At 37.3% G+C, this 17,643-nt stretch overlaps 1 protein-coding gene and 1 pseudogene across 1 annotated transcript; both read left to right on the top strand.

Moving 5' to 3' along the window:
• Window positions 1-450: 450 nt before the first annotated feature.
• Window positions 451-2,832, top strand: LOC139876297 (probable receptor-like protein kinase At5g59700; annotated as a pseudogene).
• Window positions 2,833-4,681: 1,849 nt separating this feature from the next.
• LOC139876213 (uncharacterized) lies at window positions 4,682-7,279 on the top strand. Its single transcript, XM_071863530.1, has 3 exons — window positions 4,682-5,453; window positions 5,650-5,741; window positions 7,225-7,279. Exons 1-3 carry the CDS (start codon window positions 4,682-4,684, stop codon window positions 7,258-7,260), a joined length of 900 nt encoding a protein of 299 aa, XP_071719631.1. The 3' UTR covers window positions 7,261-7,279.
• The last annotated feature ends 10,364 nt before the right edge of the window (window positions 7,280-17,643 follow it).

The following is a 17,643-nucleotide window of genomic DNA, read 5'->3' as shown; positions in this document are numbered from 1 at the left end:
TTATTTTGCTAGTGTTTTTTTTTTTTTTTTTGGAACAGGATTATTTTGCTAGTGTTTGACAATCACAAAATCAATTTTGTGGGTAGCGGTTCAAATGGAAGAAGGAGAAAGCCCTAATTTAAGGGGATGAAGAAGAACAATAACAAATGTTAAAAGAGATTGGAACAACATTACGAGGTAGATATGGAAGACTCGTGTTATTTTCCATTTTACCATTTTTAAACATATTGATTCCTTTCAGACTAATACTTCGCCTTATTTTGTAATTTCATCATTCCATTAGCTAATGTTAGTCTAATCATGTCGGACCCTCTGAAAATTTAGAATTGTAAATTGTACTAACTTTCTCCTTCAAATATATCATCTTCTTCAAAAATTCAAACTATACTCCGTCTTTCACAATTTTCTACCATAAAAATACATAAAATTCAATAAATAAAATCAGCCACCATGTGTAGAGTGATGTTAATATTGGTTATGTCCACCATGTGTTTGATGAAATGCTCCTAAAGATAACTATCTTATAGATTGCGGTTCACCCAAAAATACTTCAGTAAACGATAGGGTGTTTTTAGCTGATACATCCGATTACAATTTCCTTTCAAACCCACTCCAAGAATCTGTAACAGCTACAAATTCTTCACCAATTTCATCACCTTATGCCTCTATGTTATACAGCGTAACTTAAGTACTGCTAAATTTTCTGTATCTGCTCATGGTTTTACTCTCTTGAAAGATTTTCAGCCTGATATAAATCCTGCTGTTATAGAGTACTCTATAAACGTTACTTCCGATAAATTAGTCATCACTTTTACTCCTTCTGCTAATTCGTTTGCTTTCCTAAACGCGTTAGAAATCGTTTCTCACCCTGATGAACTCATCCCTGCAACTGCCCAAGCCGTCAGTCTCCAAAAAACCATCACAATTTAACTGCACGAGCGTTAGAGACGGTTCATAGGGTCAATATGGGTAACCAAACGGTTTTACCCGAAAATGATACCTTGTGGCGATTTTGGAACTCAGACGGCCCGTTTATTAAACAAAACAAGTACGTTCGCTTTCTTTCGAATACAAGTGCGGTGAATTATACAGATAATAATCGTCCAACTCGTGATATTGCTCCGTTATCTGTTTACGGAACTGGTACTAGTATAGGTCTTGTGTCTAACCCTGAAGAACTGTTGTGGAACAACACTTGGTCATTCAATGTTGATCCGGGGTTTTCTTACTTTGTTCGTTTTCATTTTTGTGATATTATCGAGGATCGCGTTACAGTATTAGTCCTAAATATTTATTTAAATTCGATGTCAGTTGCCAAGGGTCTTAATTTAGCTGAAAAGGTATCGAGTGGTGCTCCGTACTTTTTAGATGCTGTCACTAGAGTAAGCGGTAATAGGATGTTAAATGTAAGTATAGAAGGTAGCAATAAATACGGAATCTACCCTGAAAGCATTCTGAACGGGCTCGAGATCATGAAAATAAGCAATTCAAGAGGAAGTTTTAATGAAATTGACTCAGGTAATAAATATTTGACTTCTTGGTCAACGGTCAAAGTTTGGGCTGTAGCTGCTGCAGTCGGTGGAGCGTTGTTAGGTCTCGTTGTTTTGGGTTGTGATAGAGAACAACCCAACACCAGCCCAAAACCATCTTCCAGCCCATTAACCCTGCAGCCCAAAAAAAAAAATGTTTGGAAAGCCCACAAAGGACGGACCACAAGACACGTAGAGACTAGGAATTGAGCAGGGGAATTCTGTTAGCATAAAATAGGAATATGGTGTAATGTTAATGGCAGGTTAATTATTCTGTTTGTTTGGTTATAGGCTATACAGCTTGGGCAGAGAGATTCCAACCTTGTGGATATCCTTTGTTTTCTTCTATCTTTCCTTATCAATAAACCTTTAGTTTACATAATTCATTCCATATGCTCATCATCATCAGTTTATTGTTATTGTTGTTATTGTTGTCGTCGTCGTCGTTACCATTTTTTCAGGATCAATCTCGGTTTCCTTAAATCACAACTCAAAAAGCTACTAATAGGGTATTGTATGTGATAACGAGACGTTGAAAAACCATCTTTATGGGTCGCATCTCCTGAAATCGAATTGGAGGTAATGGGTCGAAATTTGCATCGGGTCAGCACGAGGACTTCACTATCTTCACACGAGTTCTGCGAAAGCAATTATTAATTGAGATGTCAAATTTGCAAATATATTGTTAGACGAGAATTTTATGGCTAAAGTTTTTGACTTTGGGCTTTCGAAAAACGGGCCAGAGTTTGATCAGACTCATGTTAGTACTACAGTCAAAGGAAGATTCGGTTATGATACAGGACTAGACAACAATTGACCGAGAAATCAGACGGTTACTCTTTCGGTGTTTTTATGTTTGAGATCCTTTGTTGTAGTCCTGTTATTGATTTGTCTCGTCCACGTGGAATGGTCAATTTAGTCGAATGGGTCAATGAGTCGCTAAATAAGGCGAACTGGAGAAAATCATCGACCCGTTTCTTGTGGGTAAAATGAGTATGGAGTCTTTAAAAACATTTGTGGATATTGCTAATAAATGCATAGCAGAAAGCGATATCGTTTATTTTATCTTGGTCATGTGCTTGAACTTGAAGTTAAAACGCATCGAACGAATGACGAGTCTGCAAATGGTCATGTGGAGAACGGTGTTAGTAGTACATTGTTTAGAGAAGGAAGTGTTGGTGATCTTGATGGTGTTTCATTGAGTAGAGTTTTTCAAATCTGGTTAATGGTGAAGAACCTGAAAATAGGTGAAGAAGAAGTTAAATCTTTTGTTTACAGGGATGAATTGAATCGAGTTGATTGATAATGGAGCATATATAAATGATGATGTGTGTTTTTTCCAACTTTTTCCTTGATGTTTCTTTTATCATGCCTTCAAAGATTTAAAGTGGATCTTGAAGTTTAGTTTTTTTAATTATTGTATTTTTTATATTTTTTTAAAAAATAAGGTAATTTTAGTAATTTTTAATAATGTAATTTTCCATTTTTAAGACTTTTTAAATTATTGTAATGATTTTATTAGTTTTAATTGAGTGTGTTTTATTAATTTAATTTATTACAATAAATAATCTAACTAATTAAATAAAATAATACTTCGTAACAAACTATAAATTATAGAATAAGAAGAAAAGAGAAATTAAAAATACTCACTGACACCTCTAACACAGTAACACGTCACCCCATTATTTTTCAGTTACATTAGCGTCAAACACCCCACCCATAACACGCCACGTTTGCCTATCATCATTAAAAATGGTCTAAGTGCATGTATCTCCTTTTTCCTCCGGTCACATCCCGCCTCAGTTATGCTATAGATGAGGAATCCGGATAAAGCTCGGATCACCCCTACATTAACCTTAAAGTAACTCGATGTATAGAGTCTGACACATGCTCGGTACTGAAAAGTCGGAAGGATAAGTGTTATAAGCTTTAAATGGAAGCCCGTTAAACGTCGACATGCCGTCCGTTTTCATTTCGTGGAAGTCCCAACAGAGGAAAGGGCTGTAGGACCAACGGGTCGTCAAACCAACTTGTCAATTCTTTCTATTTCTTGTTAAGCCCTGAGTGAAGCCCCCAAAAGGCGTAACCTCGGATCATTTGAACAACAACCCGACATTTTCTCGACGATAAGAAGAAAATGGGATAACGGTTGACGTGTTCTATATTTCACCATAAAGATCAATTTATTCCTACAATTGCGGTGAGGTTTGTACGTTCTCATCTACCATCACCATCGTCAAACGAAAATAAGTTAGAAATCAAGAAACCAATAAATGTTTGACATATATACCCTTTCTAGGTGTCCAATTCCCAATAGCTTTTGACATTATAAAACTGGGCCGTCTTCCATTTCCATCAAATGGCCGCCTTGCGGAGGTTCCCATATTCATAAACTCCTCCAAATTTTTTTAGCATAAAGTTAAAATCTATACATATTTTTGCATAGAAAATGCCACTTGAAATCGGTAATTTTTTAATTTTTTTTTTAAAGGAAAGTTGTAGCTTGGAATCAGTCAATTAGCTCTTTTTTGCTATTTCCCTTTTCTAGTAATAAATAATGAGATACGAACCATTGAAATGATGATTTAAGCACTAAACAAAACAATTTACTATCTAAAAAATATGGGCATATAAGATTGTTGTTAACACGTAAGAATATATTTACAACTGAAAAAATTGTTACTCTAAAATTTTGCTAGTAATTAAATCAATGCTATGTACTACATTGTTATTTATGTTAACGACATCTAAAAAGTTACAAATATAAAATTTTGAATAAAAGTTGGACATAGGAGTATTATTTTAAACCCTATGTCATATGCATTACAAAAAACAGATTACTCCATCTCTCTGATTATCTTATTGTATAAGGGAATATTCCTTAAGCAGTTAGGCCGACTAATTTATCAATTAAGAAATGGCAAATGACTACATGTTCCATTTAGGCCTGCAAATCTCTGCCCTTGAAACCCAACAGAAATAACTAATTATTTATGAAATCCCCACAATTGTAGTACTTCTACATCATATACCACACATTTTCCCTTAGGTAACAACGGGTAGAGAGACTTTCTCAATTTCCAATTTCTCTCTCTTCTTTTGACCCCTTCCCCTTTTCTTCCCAAACTTTGTTACACAAAAAACAGGGGAAAATGGGTTGTGGGAAATCCAAACACGCTGTCGAAACTGCGACGACCATCACCAAAACATCGAAATCGGATGGTGGCAAAGAATCCCACACCACCAAAACCGTAACGGAGAAAGGTGACGCGTCAGTGGTACAACACGAAGAAGTTGAAACAACAAGCAGGGTTGTTGAAGACACGAAAAAAGAGACCAAGACAACAAAAGTAGAACCTAGTGTTGTTGTCAATACAGACAATGTGGCCCCCGTCTCGGGTGAAAATGTTGAAAAAGCGGTAGATGTTGTGAAAGAAGATGACAAGGTTAAAGACTCCGACTCAACCAAGGTTCACGATACCAAAACCGACAATGATACCCTCTTAGACGAGAAGAAAGAATCCAAACCAATAGTTGATAACGAGGCTAAAACTGACAATGTGGTCCCCAAGCCAATCAAAGATGATGTGGGGAACACGAAAGTTGTCAAAGATGAAGAGAAGAAACAATCGAACGAGACCAAAACTGATATTGTGCCCCCGGTGGAAGTGAAAGAGACTAGGGAAGCAAAGATCATGAAGGAAAACAATGTCCCGAAAGCTGAATTTATGACTCCTAGGATGGACGAGGAAGTTGCAGAGGTCAAGGATCCCAAGAAAGATGTAGAGGGTGTAAGCTCGAATCGAAAGTCTATTGATGTCATTGATGTTGTTTCTTCAATTCCCAACAATGAAGACCTTGAGGTTGTAGATCAAGAGGTTGTTGATTCAGTCGTAGATTCACCAAAAGAGGAGACAGATAAAGGTATAACACTTGTTTTACCTAATTGTTTCTTGTCGCATAAACTAATAAACATGTTATCCAATTGATATAATTCTTTGAATTCTGAGCATGTGAAGATAAGATCCATATATTATAACATGCTAAAAGGATCAAATGAAATTAGATACAAGTTTGTGTTGACAATATTTTTTTATATCTTCTTCATTATATGGTGTAGAAGATGATGTTGACGTGATCGAATCAGATGTTGCTGGCGTGAAGGCCTTACCAGAAACAAGAGAACCAAATAAAGTTTCGGGTCTAAATAAGGTACACCTTTTATTCTTTCTTTTTAAAGAAAGTCAAGGATGTCATTACATATCACTATTACTAATTATCATACTACCTCAAACCTAATTGATGGGTTTAAAATTTCATAAAAAGGATTTAAGCAACATTAGGCTCCTAAAAGTGAAATAAACATGAATATCCTACCTAAAGATCTTACTAAAAACCTAAAGATCTTACTAAAAACTAGTCTGCTTGCACTGGATTAACCTGTGAACATAAGTCAAAAGAACTTTTGCATTAAAATTGGCATGTTTAATGACCTAGGGATGGCACCCACGGGTCGTGGGTGTGAATCCACTTGACCCATGACGCGTACCCACAAATATGTATTTGTGGGTTTACTTTTAAACCTATACACATGACACGTGAATATCCATGGGTCACGGGTTTACCCATGAATCTTATATAATCCAATAGTTTCATTTTAAAAACATGAGTTTTACCATCAAAACATTCATTTTTCGTATAAATTTTAACTAAACTAATATTATATACTTAATTAACATTTTCAAACTATAAAAATCCGATTGTGGACATTAGGTAACTTTTCAAACTTGAGAAGTACAAACAAATAACTAAATGATTGACATTATAGTCGATACATTGTTTTAATATAGTTGAGTAATTATTTACATTATTAATTATGCACATGAACATTATTTGTAGTGTTACCTATATGTATAGTTTTATGATAGATTATCCTATTCCTATTACATGTAATAACTAATACTATATATTTAACAATTGTAAGGATATGTCCGCGGGTCGGGTTTTACCCTCCACAAATATTGCATATCTACAACCCACACGTGACCCATCAGCGGGTGAACTTTACCCATATTTGTGCGGCGGGTAAGATTTCATGGGTTATTATCACCAATAATGTTAGCGCATATTTGGCTCATAGGGAATTTTAGAAACTGATAACTTAAAAAGGGAGTCACTTAAAAAGATAAATGTGCAGTAGGCATTATGGATCTGTTTGACATTATGGCCTAGGGGTCTTAACACTTGAGAATAATTCGATCAAGAGTTAAATCGATCTAGATACTAAATCAAAATTATAATATTTTGGGTGCTAGGATTGGCAAATAAATACAAAACATTGTCGTTTGAGAAAATAGTGACAAAGCAAGAATTATACTGATATTACCCTCTTCCAGTGCATGCCGGTAATTATCGTGGTTGCTATAATGGTAGTCAGATTAAAGTACGCATAAATCCAGTTTATATGATCACACCCGAACACGAGGTACATAAAACATTTGACACAAGATCAGTGTGATTGATTCTACAAATATTGTCTATACATAAAAACCTTAGCCGTCGCATAATTAGAAAAATAGTTGAACACAGTAAACATATAATCACCTTTCCTAGTCTCATTAATTATAAAGTTTAGCATTATGCATTTTTATCAATAGCTAAAGATGAACCTCACGTTCTAATGAATCATTTTCAGGCAAATACTGTGGGCACACAAGCAAAAGAATCATAGATGAGATGACATCCCGGGCCCCATTAATATGTTTGTGATTCAACGTTGACGCACATTTGGAAAGACACTATAATTATTTGATTGTGTACTTACAATCCAGTTGTGAACATACCTAGAAGATTATCAAATTTTTAAGGTTTCCTAGTAGTGGTCCAACGTTATCTTTTATTTGTCTTGCGTGTATTGATCAAGAACAATGTACAATTAGAGTGTAGTACAATTCGATGATCTATGATTCACCAAAAACATAGATGATCAATGGGGCCACCTAACGCATCTTTGTGGGCATATGTGAATCTATTTAAACATGTTCTATTCATTTTCTCTCTACTCGTCTACACCACTGATTTAGCCATATGTTTTTATCTTGTAGTTAAACAAAGATTTAGGCATGCTAAACATTTTTCATATAAGAATAACGGTATCATTATCTCATTAGCTTACTAAACCAAATTATTAAGTTCAATCGATATTAAATAGTGTTATTATTCAAGCAATTTATAACGCAAAATAGTTGATCAAGCCTTATAATCGTTAGTCACTACCAATGTGTTAAGTCTATTCAATTGGGAAAATGTAACAGAGTAAATAAAGTTTATGTAGGAAAAATTAAGCAAACGAAACAGACAGTAGACGGTGCTACTGAATGAATAAAATAACATATAATACAAACAATGATATTATGCGTAAGTATAGAGTAAAACGATTAAACCGTAAGTAAAACCGGGCTTGTGTTTAACACAATTCCCTTAAACAGATTCGTCGTCTGTTCCCAGGGTACACCGGTTCGAAGCAGCGTACTGCCGGACGTATAACACTTGCCTGAAAAAGATTCGGATACGTGAAACTGAGATGAAACGGATTCGTGTACTGTATAGTTGCAGTTTAATTTGTTGTGTGTCTTGTTTCTGCAGTTTGAGCTACTATTTATGTACAGAAAAGTTGCAAGTGAGTGGGTGTAATCATTCCAACTTAATGATATATTCCACTCCAACAAGTGAGTGGGTCACTAACAGCTCACCACCAACCTGTACAATCATGATCCAACAACTGGGTCACTAACAGCTCACCACCAACAACAACTCCAACAAGTTACAAAAAAACGTAATGCAAAAACCGGCCTCGCACGGGCCCGGATTTTCGGAGCTGCATTCGTGCGGGCACGCCCATTGGATCACAGGAAATCCCAAGTTTTTGCACCCCCACCCCCCCCCCCCCCCCCCCTGCGCGAAAGTAGGTGCTAGAGTAAAATATGGCATAAGGTCTTGACATAGGTTTGGAGATAAGAACTTATATACATCTCATAAGTCTATCTCCACTCCTATGTGGGACAAGATGCATTCCTACTAGATTTCCATATTCTTGCATCAAACACACAACATTGACACTCGATATCTCATTCACATTTTATCCGTTTTGGACACACTATAGCTCGTTTTAAAGTCCTCGTCAAGGACTACAAAAACCCACTAAATAGCTACTAATATATATTACGTTATCATATATTAATATGTGTCCAAAGTTTGGTAAAACTCATTTGTTTTATCCAAAATTTCCAACAATCCCCCACATGAATGGAGATCGATCTCAGAAATAACAATCTTCCAATTAAATTTCAGCAGTTGAATCTTGCATACGATAGGTAGGTGTTACCCTTTGAACCTTCGCTTATGAAACGCACTTAGTCTACTGGCTCTGAGTAGACGGCGATGTCTTTGAACTCGTCTGCCGTTTGTGTAGGCGACAATACGCTTCACACAAGATTCTCCCTGACAAAGTCAAGTCCTCATAGTTATGTTCGTTATGGTCATGAACATTCGCCTGGTTCTGCGAGAGCTTATCAAATATTGTGCCCCAACAATACCCTTTGAAGCGACCCCACTTCTCTCTCACATAGGTGATTCACCACAGCGTGGCTACTGATTAACCACGCATGGTTATTTCAGTTGAATCATTAAAAGCCATAGGCTTATCCTCTTACTTGTCACTTTTAGGAATGGACTAGGAAGTCTACTCTTAATTAGTAAACTCCCAAAAAAAATGTAGGGGTTGCTAGTTTAGTAATTAACTCCCCCACAGTGACTTCGCCAGTTCATACAAGTAGGTTGTCCTATTGAACTCAGATCTTGGGATCTCCAGTCAACTGAGTTAGGTTTTCCTTCATATAAACTTAGCCTTTCATGGGCTTTAGTCCCATTCCCACACACGACTTATACACTAACTCTCTGCTTAAGCCTTTTGTCAGCGGATCCGCAATATTATCCTTTGACTTCACATAGTCAATAGTGATAATTCCTGTAGAGATTAGTTGTCGTACTGTATTATGTCTACGTCGTATATGTCTATTCTTACCATTATACATTATGCTATGAGCTCTACCAATCGCCGATTGGCTATCACAATGTATACTTATGGCCGACACCGGCTTAGGCCATCTTGGTATATCTTCAACGAATTGACGTAGCCATTCTGCCTCTTCACTAGCTTTGTCTAAAGCGATGAATTCTGATTCCATCGTGGATCTAGCAATAACCGTTTGTTTAGACGATTTCCACGATATATCAGCACCTCCAAGTGTGAATACATATCCACTTGTCGCTCTGGAATCATTTGTATCAGATATCCAGTTTGCATCACAATGACCTTCGATCACTGCAGGATATCTGTTATAATGCAGCCCGTAATCCCTAGTGTATCTTAAGTACCGAAGTAACCTTGTCATACACCTCCAGTGAGACGTACTTGGATTACTCGTGTATCTACTTAGCTTGCTTACAGCATATGCTAAGTCGGGTCGAGAACAACTCATTAGATACATTAAGCTGCCAACAATTCTTGAGTACTCTAATTGGTTAACAGGTTCTCCTCTGTTCTTAGCTAGATGTTGACTCGTGTCAATGGGAGTTCTAGCTACATTAGAGTCATTTGCATTGAACTTCTCAAGAATTTTATCCACATAATGGGTTTGACTTAGAACAAGTCCACTTTGGGTTCGTGGGATTTTTATTCCCAATATCACATCTGCCAAACCCATGTCTTTCATGTCAAACTTCGATTTTAACATGTCTTTTGTAAATTTAATCATCTTCTTATTACTACCAGCAATGAGCATATCATCTACATATAGACAAAGGATAACATATCCATCTGGTGTGTCTTTCACATAAACACACTTGTCACATTCATTGATCTTAAATCCTAAATCAAGCATGACATGATCAAACTTCTGGTGCCATTGTTTGGGAGCTTGTTTTAGTCCATACAAGGACTTAACGAGTTTACAAACTTTCCTTTCTTGTCCAGGCGCTTTAAAACCCGCGGGTTGTTCCATGTAAATCTCTTCTTCGAGATTTCCATTTAGGAAAGCGGTTTTCACATCCATTTGATGTACTTCCAAGTTTCTAATGGCGGCAATGGCAAGTACCAACCTGATTGAGGTTATTCGCGTTACCGGCGAATATGTATCAAAGTAATCTAGACCTTCTCGTTGTCTATAACCTTTGATCACCAACCTTGCCTTATACTTATCAATGGTACCATCTGGCTTCAACTTCTTCTTGAAGATCCATCGATAACCTAGTGGCTTGCATCCCGGAGGAAGATCCACTAACTCCCAAGTATTGTTTTGTAAAATAGAATCTATTTCACTTTTAATGGCCTCCTTCCATTGAGGTCCTTCAGAGGAAGACACCGCTTCACGGTAAGTTGTAGGTTCATTTTCAACCATGTAAGTGTGAAAATCAGGACCGAATGATTTTTCCGTCCTTGCTCTTTTGCTTCGTCTCAGCTCAAGCTCTTCTTCCTCAGATTCTACTAGTTCCTCATGAACTTTTTCATGAGGTGTCTCAACTTCAACATGTTCATTTGCAATGCACGGAAATACATTTTCAAAGAACGAAGCATTTCTCGATTCCATGATCGAACCTTTATGTATATCCGAAATCTTGGATTCATGCACAAGGAACCGATAAGCCGTACTGTGTTCAGCATATCCAATAAATATGCAGTCAACAGTCTTTGACCCTATCCTTTGTGCCTTAGGTAGTGGAACAGTGATAAGAGTCCACAACTTAATTCCATCTTTGGAAATTGGTTGAACCTTCTTGGTCAAAGTCAATGGATGATTAATGCAATTAATATTAGGAGGAAATTAGGGACCAGTTTCTGGTCAGTTTTGGTCAAGCTGGTCAAGTCAATGGCAGTCAATGGCTGATCAATTAATTTAATTAATATCTGGAGGATATTAAGGAGTTGATTTCTGCATTTGAATAGTAGTATAATAGTAGTATAAATTATAGGCTAGTATTTCATTCTTAGCATTGAGATTAAATTGTTTTCATATCTTGTTCATGTAATCGGAGACCGTGCCCCTCTCGAATCGGGCCACTATCCTTTGTATTGTAATAAAATCTAGCCTATTTCTATTTCAACAAATTCTGTTTCTATCATTTGGTTCCATTGCCGGGAAATCGAATATGGTGCAGACCCGGAATAGCACAAGCGAGGACAGCAACCCTCCTGACCCAATTGCTGTTCAGTTAGCAGCCATAGCAGCAAAATTGGATTCCATTGAAACAATGCAGGAAGATATAGCAGCGCTGAAAGCAGGAGAACACTCTCGTAGAAGCAAGACTGATGATGGGGAAAGTTCATGGAAGGGTCGACATCATGGTAGACCCTATAATAAAATTGATTTCCCAACTTTTAGTGGTGGCGATCCTCGTGGATGGTTGTTGAAAGCAGAAAAATATTTCAGATATTATCGTATTCCTGATGATGACAAGGTTGAGGTAGCTTCAATGCATCTAGAAGGTGATGCGTTGGATCTATATTCTTGGCTCTCAAGCGACCAACCAATCCTTTTCTGGGAAGAATTGGTCCAAGCCCTTACCAAGAATTTTGGTCCAGCCGAGTTCCAAAACCCAGGCGAGTTTCTTTGTAGCATCAGACAAACGGGTTCGGTTCAAGAATATCGGCAAGAGTTCGTGAAGAGATCGTCTCGAGTGTCAAATTGGCCTGATCATTGTCTCTTAGGAGTCTTCTTGAATGGTCTTAAAGATGAGTTGAAATTTGATGTAAGAATTCACAAGCCACGTACAGTGTACAACGCAATGAGCTTGGCTTTGGAGTTTGAATCTAAACTCTTGTCTCACTGTCCTGGGAAAAGTACTCCTTGGTCCTCAAGTGAAAAAAACCACAATCCAACACCTTACATCCCACTTCCAATATCCACCCAACCAAAAAATTCCCCCCAGATTTCTGATACAGAAAAACAAAACCGCTTCTTGAAAGGAGAATGCTTCAGATGCGGCGACAAATATAGACCAGGTCATCGATGTAAGACCGGTACCCTCAAGTCGTTAGAAATAGAAGAAGATACGGAGGAACCCCACGTAACCAAGCTGCTTAATTATAATCAGGACCTGGAAGAAACCGCTGAAATCAGCTTACACGCTATCTTAGGGAAACCACATCCTACAACAATGAAGGTCTTAGGTAAATTGCACTCTACTGAAGTCTTAATTTTAATTGATGGAGGTTCCACGCATAATTTCATTTCGGACGTCTTGGTGAGTAAAGTCAAATTGGAACCCAACCCGGTGGCACCATTTGGTGTCCAAATTGGTAATGGCGATGTGGTTCGATGCAACAACATTTGCAAAAAACTTCCTGTACAGATCTAGGAACTTAAAATTTCACAAGATTTCTATCCATTTTCTCTTGGAGGTGCTGACCTTGTTCTGGGTATCCAATGGTTAGCCACCTTAAACACGGTTCAAGCTAATTGGAAGGAGATGTTCACGATCTTTGCAATAGATGGGAAGCAATACAAGTTACAAGGTGTCGCAGCCGGCCCCCAAAAATCATCCAGCTTTCAACACCTAGCCATAGAACCAGATCATGGATCGTTTTCTTCAGTATCAACTACACCATTACCTATAACTAAAGACTGGGAATTTAATTTACAATCGAATTCGGTCATCACGCATCGATGGGTCTATGAGGCTGGCCAACCTGTCATAGAATTATTGATTTCATGGTGTAGCCGACCCCCAGAAGAGTCTATGTGGGAAACCTATGCTTTGGTTGCCAAACAATTTCTTGCATTCCGTCTTGAGGACAAGACGTTTTACCGGGAGGGAAGTAATGATAAGAGTCCACAACTTAATTCCATCTTTGGAAATTGGTTGAACCTTCTTGGTCAAAGTCAATGGATGATTAATGCAATTAATATTAGGAGGAAATTAGGGACCAGTTTCTGGTCAGTTTTGGTCAAGCTGGTCAAGTCAATGGCAGTCAATGGCTGATCAATTAATTTAATTAATATCTGGAGGATATTAAGGAGTTGATTTCTGCATTTGAATAGTAGTATAATAGTAGTATAAATTATAGGCTAGTATTTCATTCTTAGCATTGAGATTAAATTGTTTTCATATCTTGTTCATGTAATCGGAGACCGTGCCCCTCTCGAATCGGGCCACTATCCTTTGTATTGTAATAAAATCTAGCCTATTTCTATTTCAACAAATTCTGTTTCTATCAAACAGCTACCTTTGCTAGGCACCCCCACACTTTGAGGTACTCATATGATGGTTTTCTTTTCCACCATAACTCGTATGGAGTTTCATTCCTTTTCTTTTGGGGTATCTTATTTAAAAGATAGTTTGCCGATAAGATGGCATCCCCCCACATTGACTGGCTTATACCTGAACTCACTAACATGGCATTCACCATTTCTTTCAAGGTTCTATTCTTTCTTTCAGCAGTGCCATTTGATTGGGGTGAGTAAGGTGCAGTGAATTCATGTCTAATGCCATTTTGCGCACAAAATTCAGCAAAAGGTGCAACATATTCGCCACCTCTATCACTGCGGACAACCTTGATTTTCCGTTCAAGTTGATTCTCAACTTCATTTTTATAAGCAATAAATTTCTCAATTGCTTCATCTTTACTTTTCAATAAGTAAACATAACAATACTTCGTGCTATCATCGATAAATGTAATGAAGTACTTGTTACCATTCCTCGTTGGAATGGATTTTAAATCACACACATCAGTGTGAATCATATCAAGGGGTTCGGTTATTCGTTCAACCGATATGAAGGATGATCTTGTTAATTTGGCTTCAACACATGTTTTACATTTATAGTTTGAGTCAATGTGTAACGTTGGTATGCAATTCAATTTAATTAAGCGACGAATGGAATTAAAATTAACATGACCTAGTCTACCATGCCACACATTAGAAGACTCAAGCAAATAAACAGAAGTAGTACTTGTTTTATTAGCTTCAGTGTTAATAACCATTGCATTTAGCTTAAACATGCCATTAAGGGCATAACCCTTACCAGCATAAACACCACTTTTGGTCAACACGACTTTATCAGACTCAAACACTAGTCTAAAGCCAAACTTATTCAATAACCACCCAGACACAAGATTCTTACGAATCTCAGGAACATACAACACATTAGTCAAAGTAAGTTCCTTTCCAGAGATCATTTTTAGGATCACATTTCCTTCACCCTTGATATCAGCTGTAGCCGAGTTTCCCATAAACAGCTTATCTCCACTAGTAACTCTTTGAAAGTGTTAAAGAGGCTCTTATCAGCACACACATGACGGGTAGCCCCAGTATCAACCCACCACTCTCTGGTATTAGAACCAACCAGATTAACCTCGGAAATCATGATACTGAGGTCAGAAATCATAGCAACCAGGTTGTCAGCATCATCAACCATGTTAGCTTGTTTAGAAGTATATTTCTTTGGCTTAGTGCACTGATCAGCACGATGACCTGGCTGGTCACAATTAAAGCATTTGCCAGAGAACTTTTTCTTCTTGGCAACACCTCCTTTAGGTCCAAACTTGAACCCTTTTCCCTTGTTACTCTTCTCAGTCTTCCATTTGCGGTTGCTACCTTTTGAGGATTGACCGTGTTCAACAATATTAACCTTTGCTGAAACAGGGGTAATGCTCCTTTTAAGAGCAACTTTGTTGTCTTCCTCAATACGAAGACGGACCACAAGGTCTTCAACGGTCATTTCCTTTCGCTTATGTTTCAAATAATTTTTGAAATCAACCCAGCTAGGTGGCAGTTTCTCAATCATAGCTGCAACTTGGAAACTTTCACTGATTATCATTTTTTCCGCATATATGTCATGAATAATGACTTGTAATTCTTGGATTTGACTCATAACAGTCTTTGAGTCAACCATCTTAAAGTCCAAGAATTTAGCTACTACCCATTTTTTGGTACCAGCATCTTCAGTCTTGTACTTTCGCTCTAAAGACTCCCATAATTCTTTGGCAGGCTTTATTGTGCAGTACACGTTATAGAGAGAATTCTCCAAACTATTGAAGACATAGTTCCGGCACAGGTAATCCAAATGTTTCCATGCCTCAACCGCGCTCACAGTTTGAACATCCCCAGCAACAAGTTAGGGAGCGGTTTCAGTTAAGACCCTCGCAAGATTCAACGTTGTCAGATAAAAGAGCATCTTTTGCTGCCAACGTTTAAAGTCCACACCAGTGAACTTTTCAGGTTTCTCAGCATGAGAAACTACCGCATTCGGTAGTGGTGCAACTGTCGCAACAGTAGCATTAACAGTGGAGGAGCTTGGGATCGATACTGTCTCACCAGTATTCGTAGCAGCAACGGTAGTGGAATCCGGGCTCGACTGGGTATTCATTCTGAAAAAGACTCGGATTAGTAACAAGGTTGATTCAACACTAATGAAGTACATATATAAATTTCATGTATATTTAAATTCGAATACACATGCAATAGTAAATAGTATAACACAATATTATCATGGTTACACAAAACAATATGTTCATGATTTGAATCACATACAATATAAACAATAAATGTAGTAAATCAGTTTATATTTAGGTCAGCAACTTATATAGAGGGTCAATATAAGTGGGTCAGATCATGAACAAAATAGCATAACAGTTTCGGTTATATGAGCAGATTTAATGACTTCAAATAAGTAATGTTTAGAGTATAACTCAAATAAATGGGTCAGTCTTTAACTGTAGACTAACTACCGCAATAGTTCGATAAAGATGTATATATAGATATACATATATATTAATAAACCTAGTTCATAATATTCACTACCATAGTAAAATATTACTAATATGCAGTTTGAACAGTAAAAATAGACGCATAGCATATATCAATCTGATAGCAGGAACCATTTCAGTTTCGTTTATTTTGTGGAGAACAGCAGGATCTGTTTAAGTCTATAGGAAAAATTAAGCAAACAAAACAGACAGTAGACGGTGCTACAGAATGAATAAAATAACATATAATACAAACAATGATAGTATGCGTAAGTATAGAGTAAAACGATTAAACCGTAAGTAAAACCGGGCTTGTGTTTAACACAATTCCCTTAAACAGATTCGTCGTCTGTTCCCAGGGTACACCGGTTCGAAGCAGCGTACTGCCGGACGTATAACACTTTCCTGAAAAAGATTCGGATACGTGAAACTGAGATGAAACGGATTCGTGTACTGTATAGTTGCAGTTTAATTTGTTGTGTGTCTTGTTTCTGCAGTTTGAGCCACTATTTATGTACAGAAAAGCGGATTCGTGTGCTGTATAGTTGCAGTTTAATTTGTTGTGTGTCTTGTTTCTGCAGTTTGAGCCACTATTTATGTACAGAAAAGTTGCAAGTGAGTGGGTAATCATTCCAGCTTAATGATATATTCCACTCCAACAAGTGAGTGGGTCACTAACACAAGTGAGTGGGTCACTAAGAGCTCACCATGCAAAAACCGGCCTCGCACGGGCCCGGATTTTCGGAGCTGCATTCGTGCGGGCACGCCCATTGGATCACAGGAAATCCCAAGTTTTTGCACCCCCCCTGCGCAAGAGTAGGTGCTAGAGTAAAATATGGCATAAGGTCTTGACATAGGTTTGGAGATAAGAACTTATATACATCTCATAAGTCTATCTCCACTCCTATGTACTCCTATGTGGGACAAGATGCATTCCTACTAGATTTCCATATTCTTGCATCAAACACACAACATTGAGACTCGATATCTCATTCACATTTTATCCGTTTTGGACACACTATAGCTCGTTTTAAAGTCCTCGTCAAGGACTACAAAAACCCACTAAATAGCTACTAATATATATTACGTTATCATATATTAATATGTGTCCAAAGTTTGGTAAAACTCATTTGTTTTATCCAAAATTTCCAACAGTTTATTCAAGCACAAATGACGTATCATTAATTCTTATTATCTCTGTTTATCATAAGCGTCGTTTAATTACCGAATGCTACCATACTCAAATTAAAGAAATACTTAACATATGTTACAATAATGATGAGGGCAATATAATTTAAACCAACTATACAA

Source organism: Rutidosis leptorrhynchoides, chromosome 1 (assembly GCF_046630445.1).
Source record: "Rutidosis leptorrhynchoides isolate AG116_Rl617_1_P2 chromosome 1, CSIRO_AGI_Rlap_v1, whole genome shotgun sequence".
Taxonomy (NCBI): Eukaryota; Viridiplantae; Streptophyta; class Magnoliopsida; order Asterales; family Asteraceae; genus Rutidosis; species Rutidosis leptorrhynchoides.
This window is presented reverse-complemented; position numbering and strand designations above follow the sequence as displayed.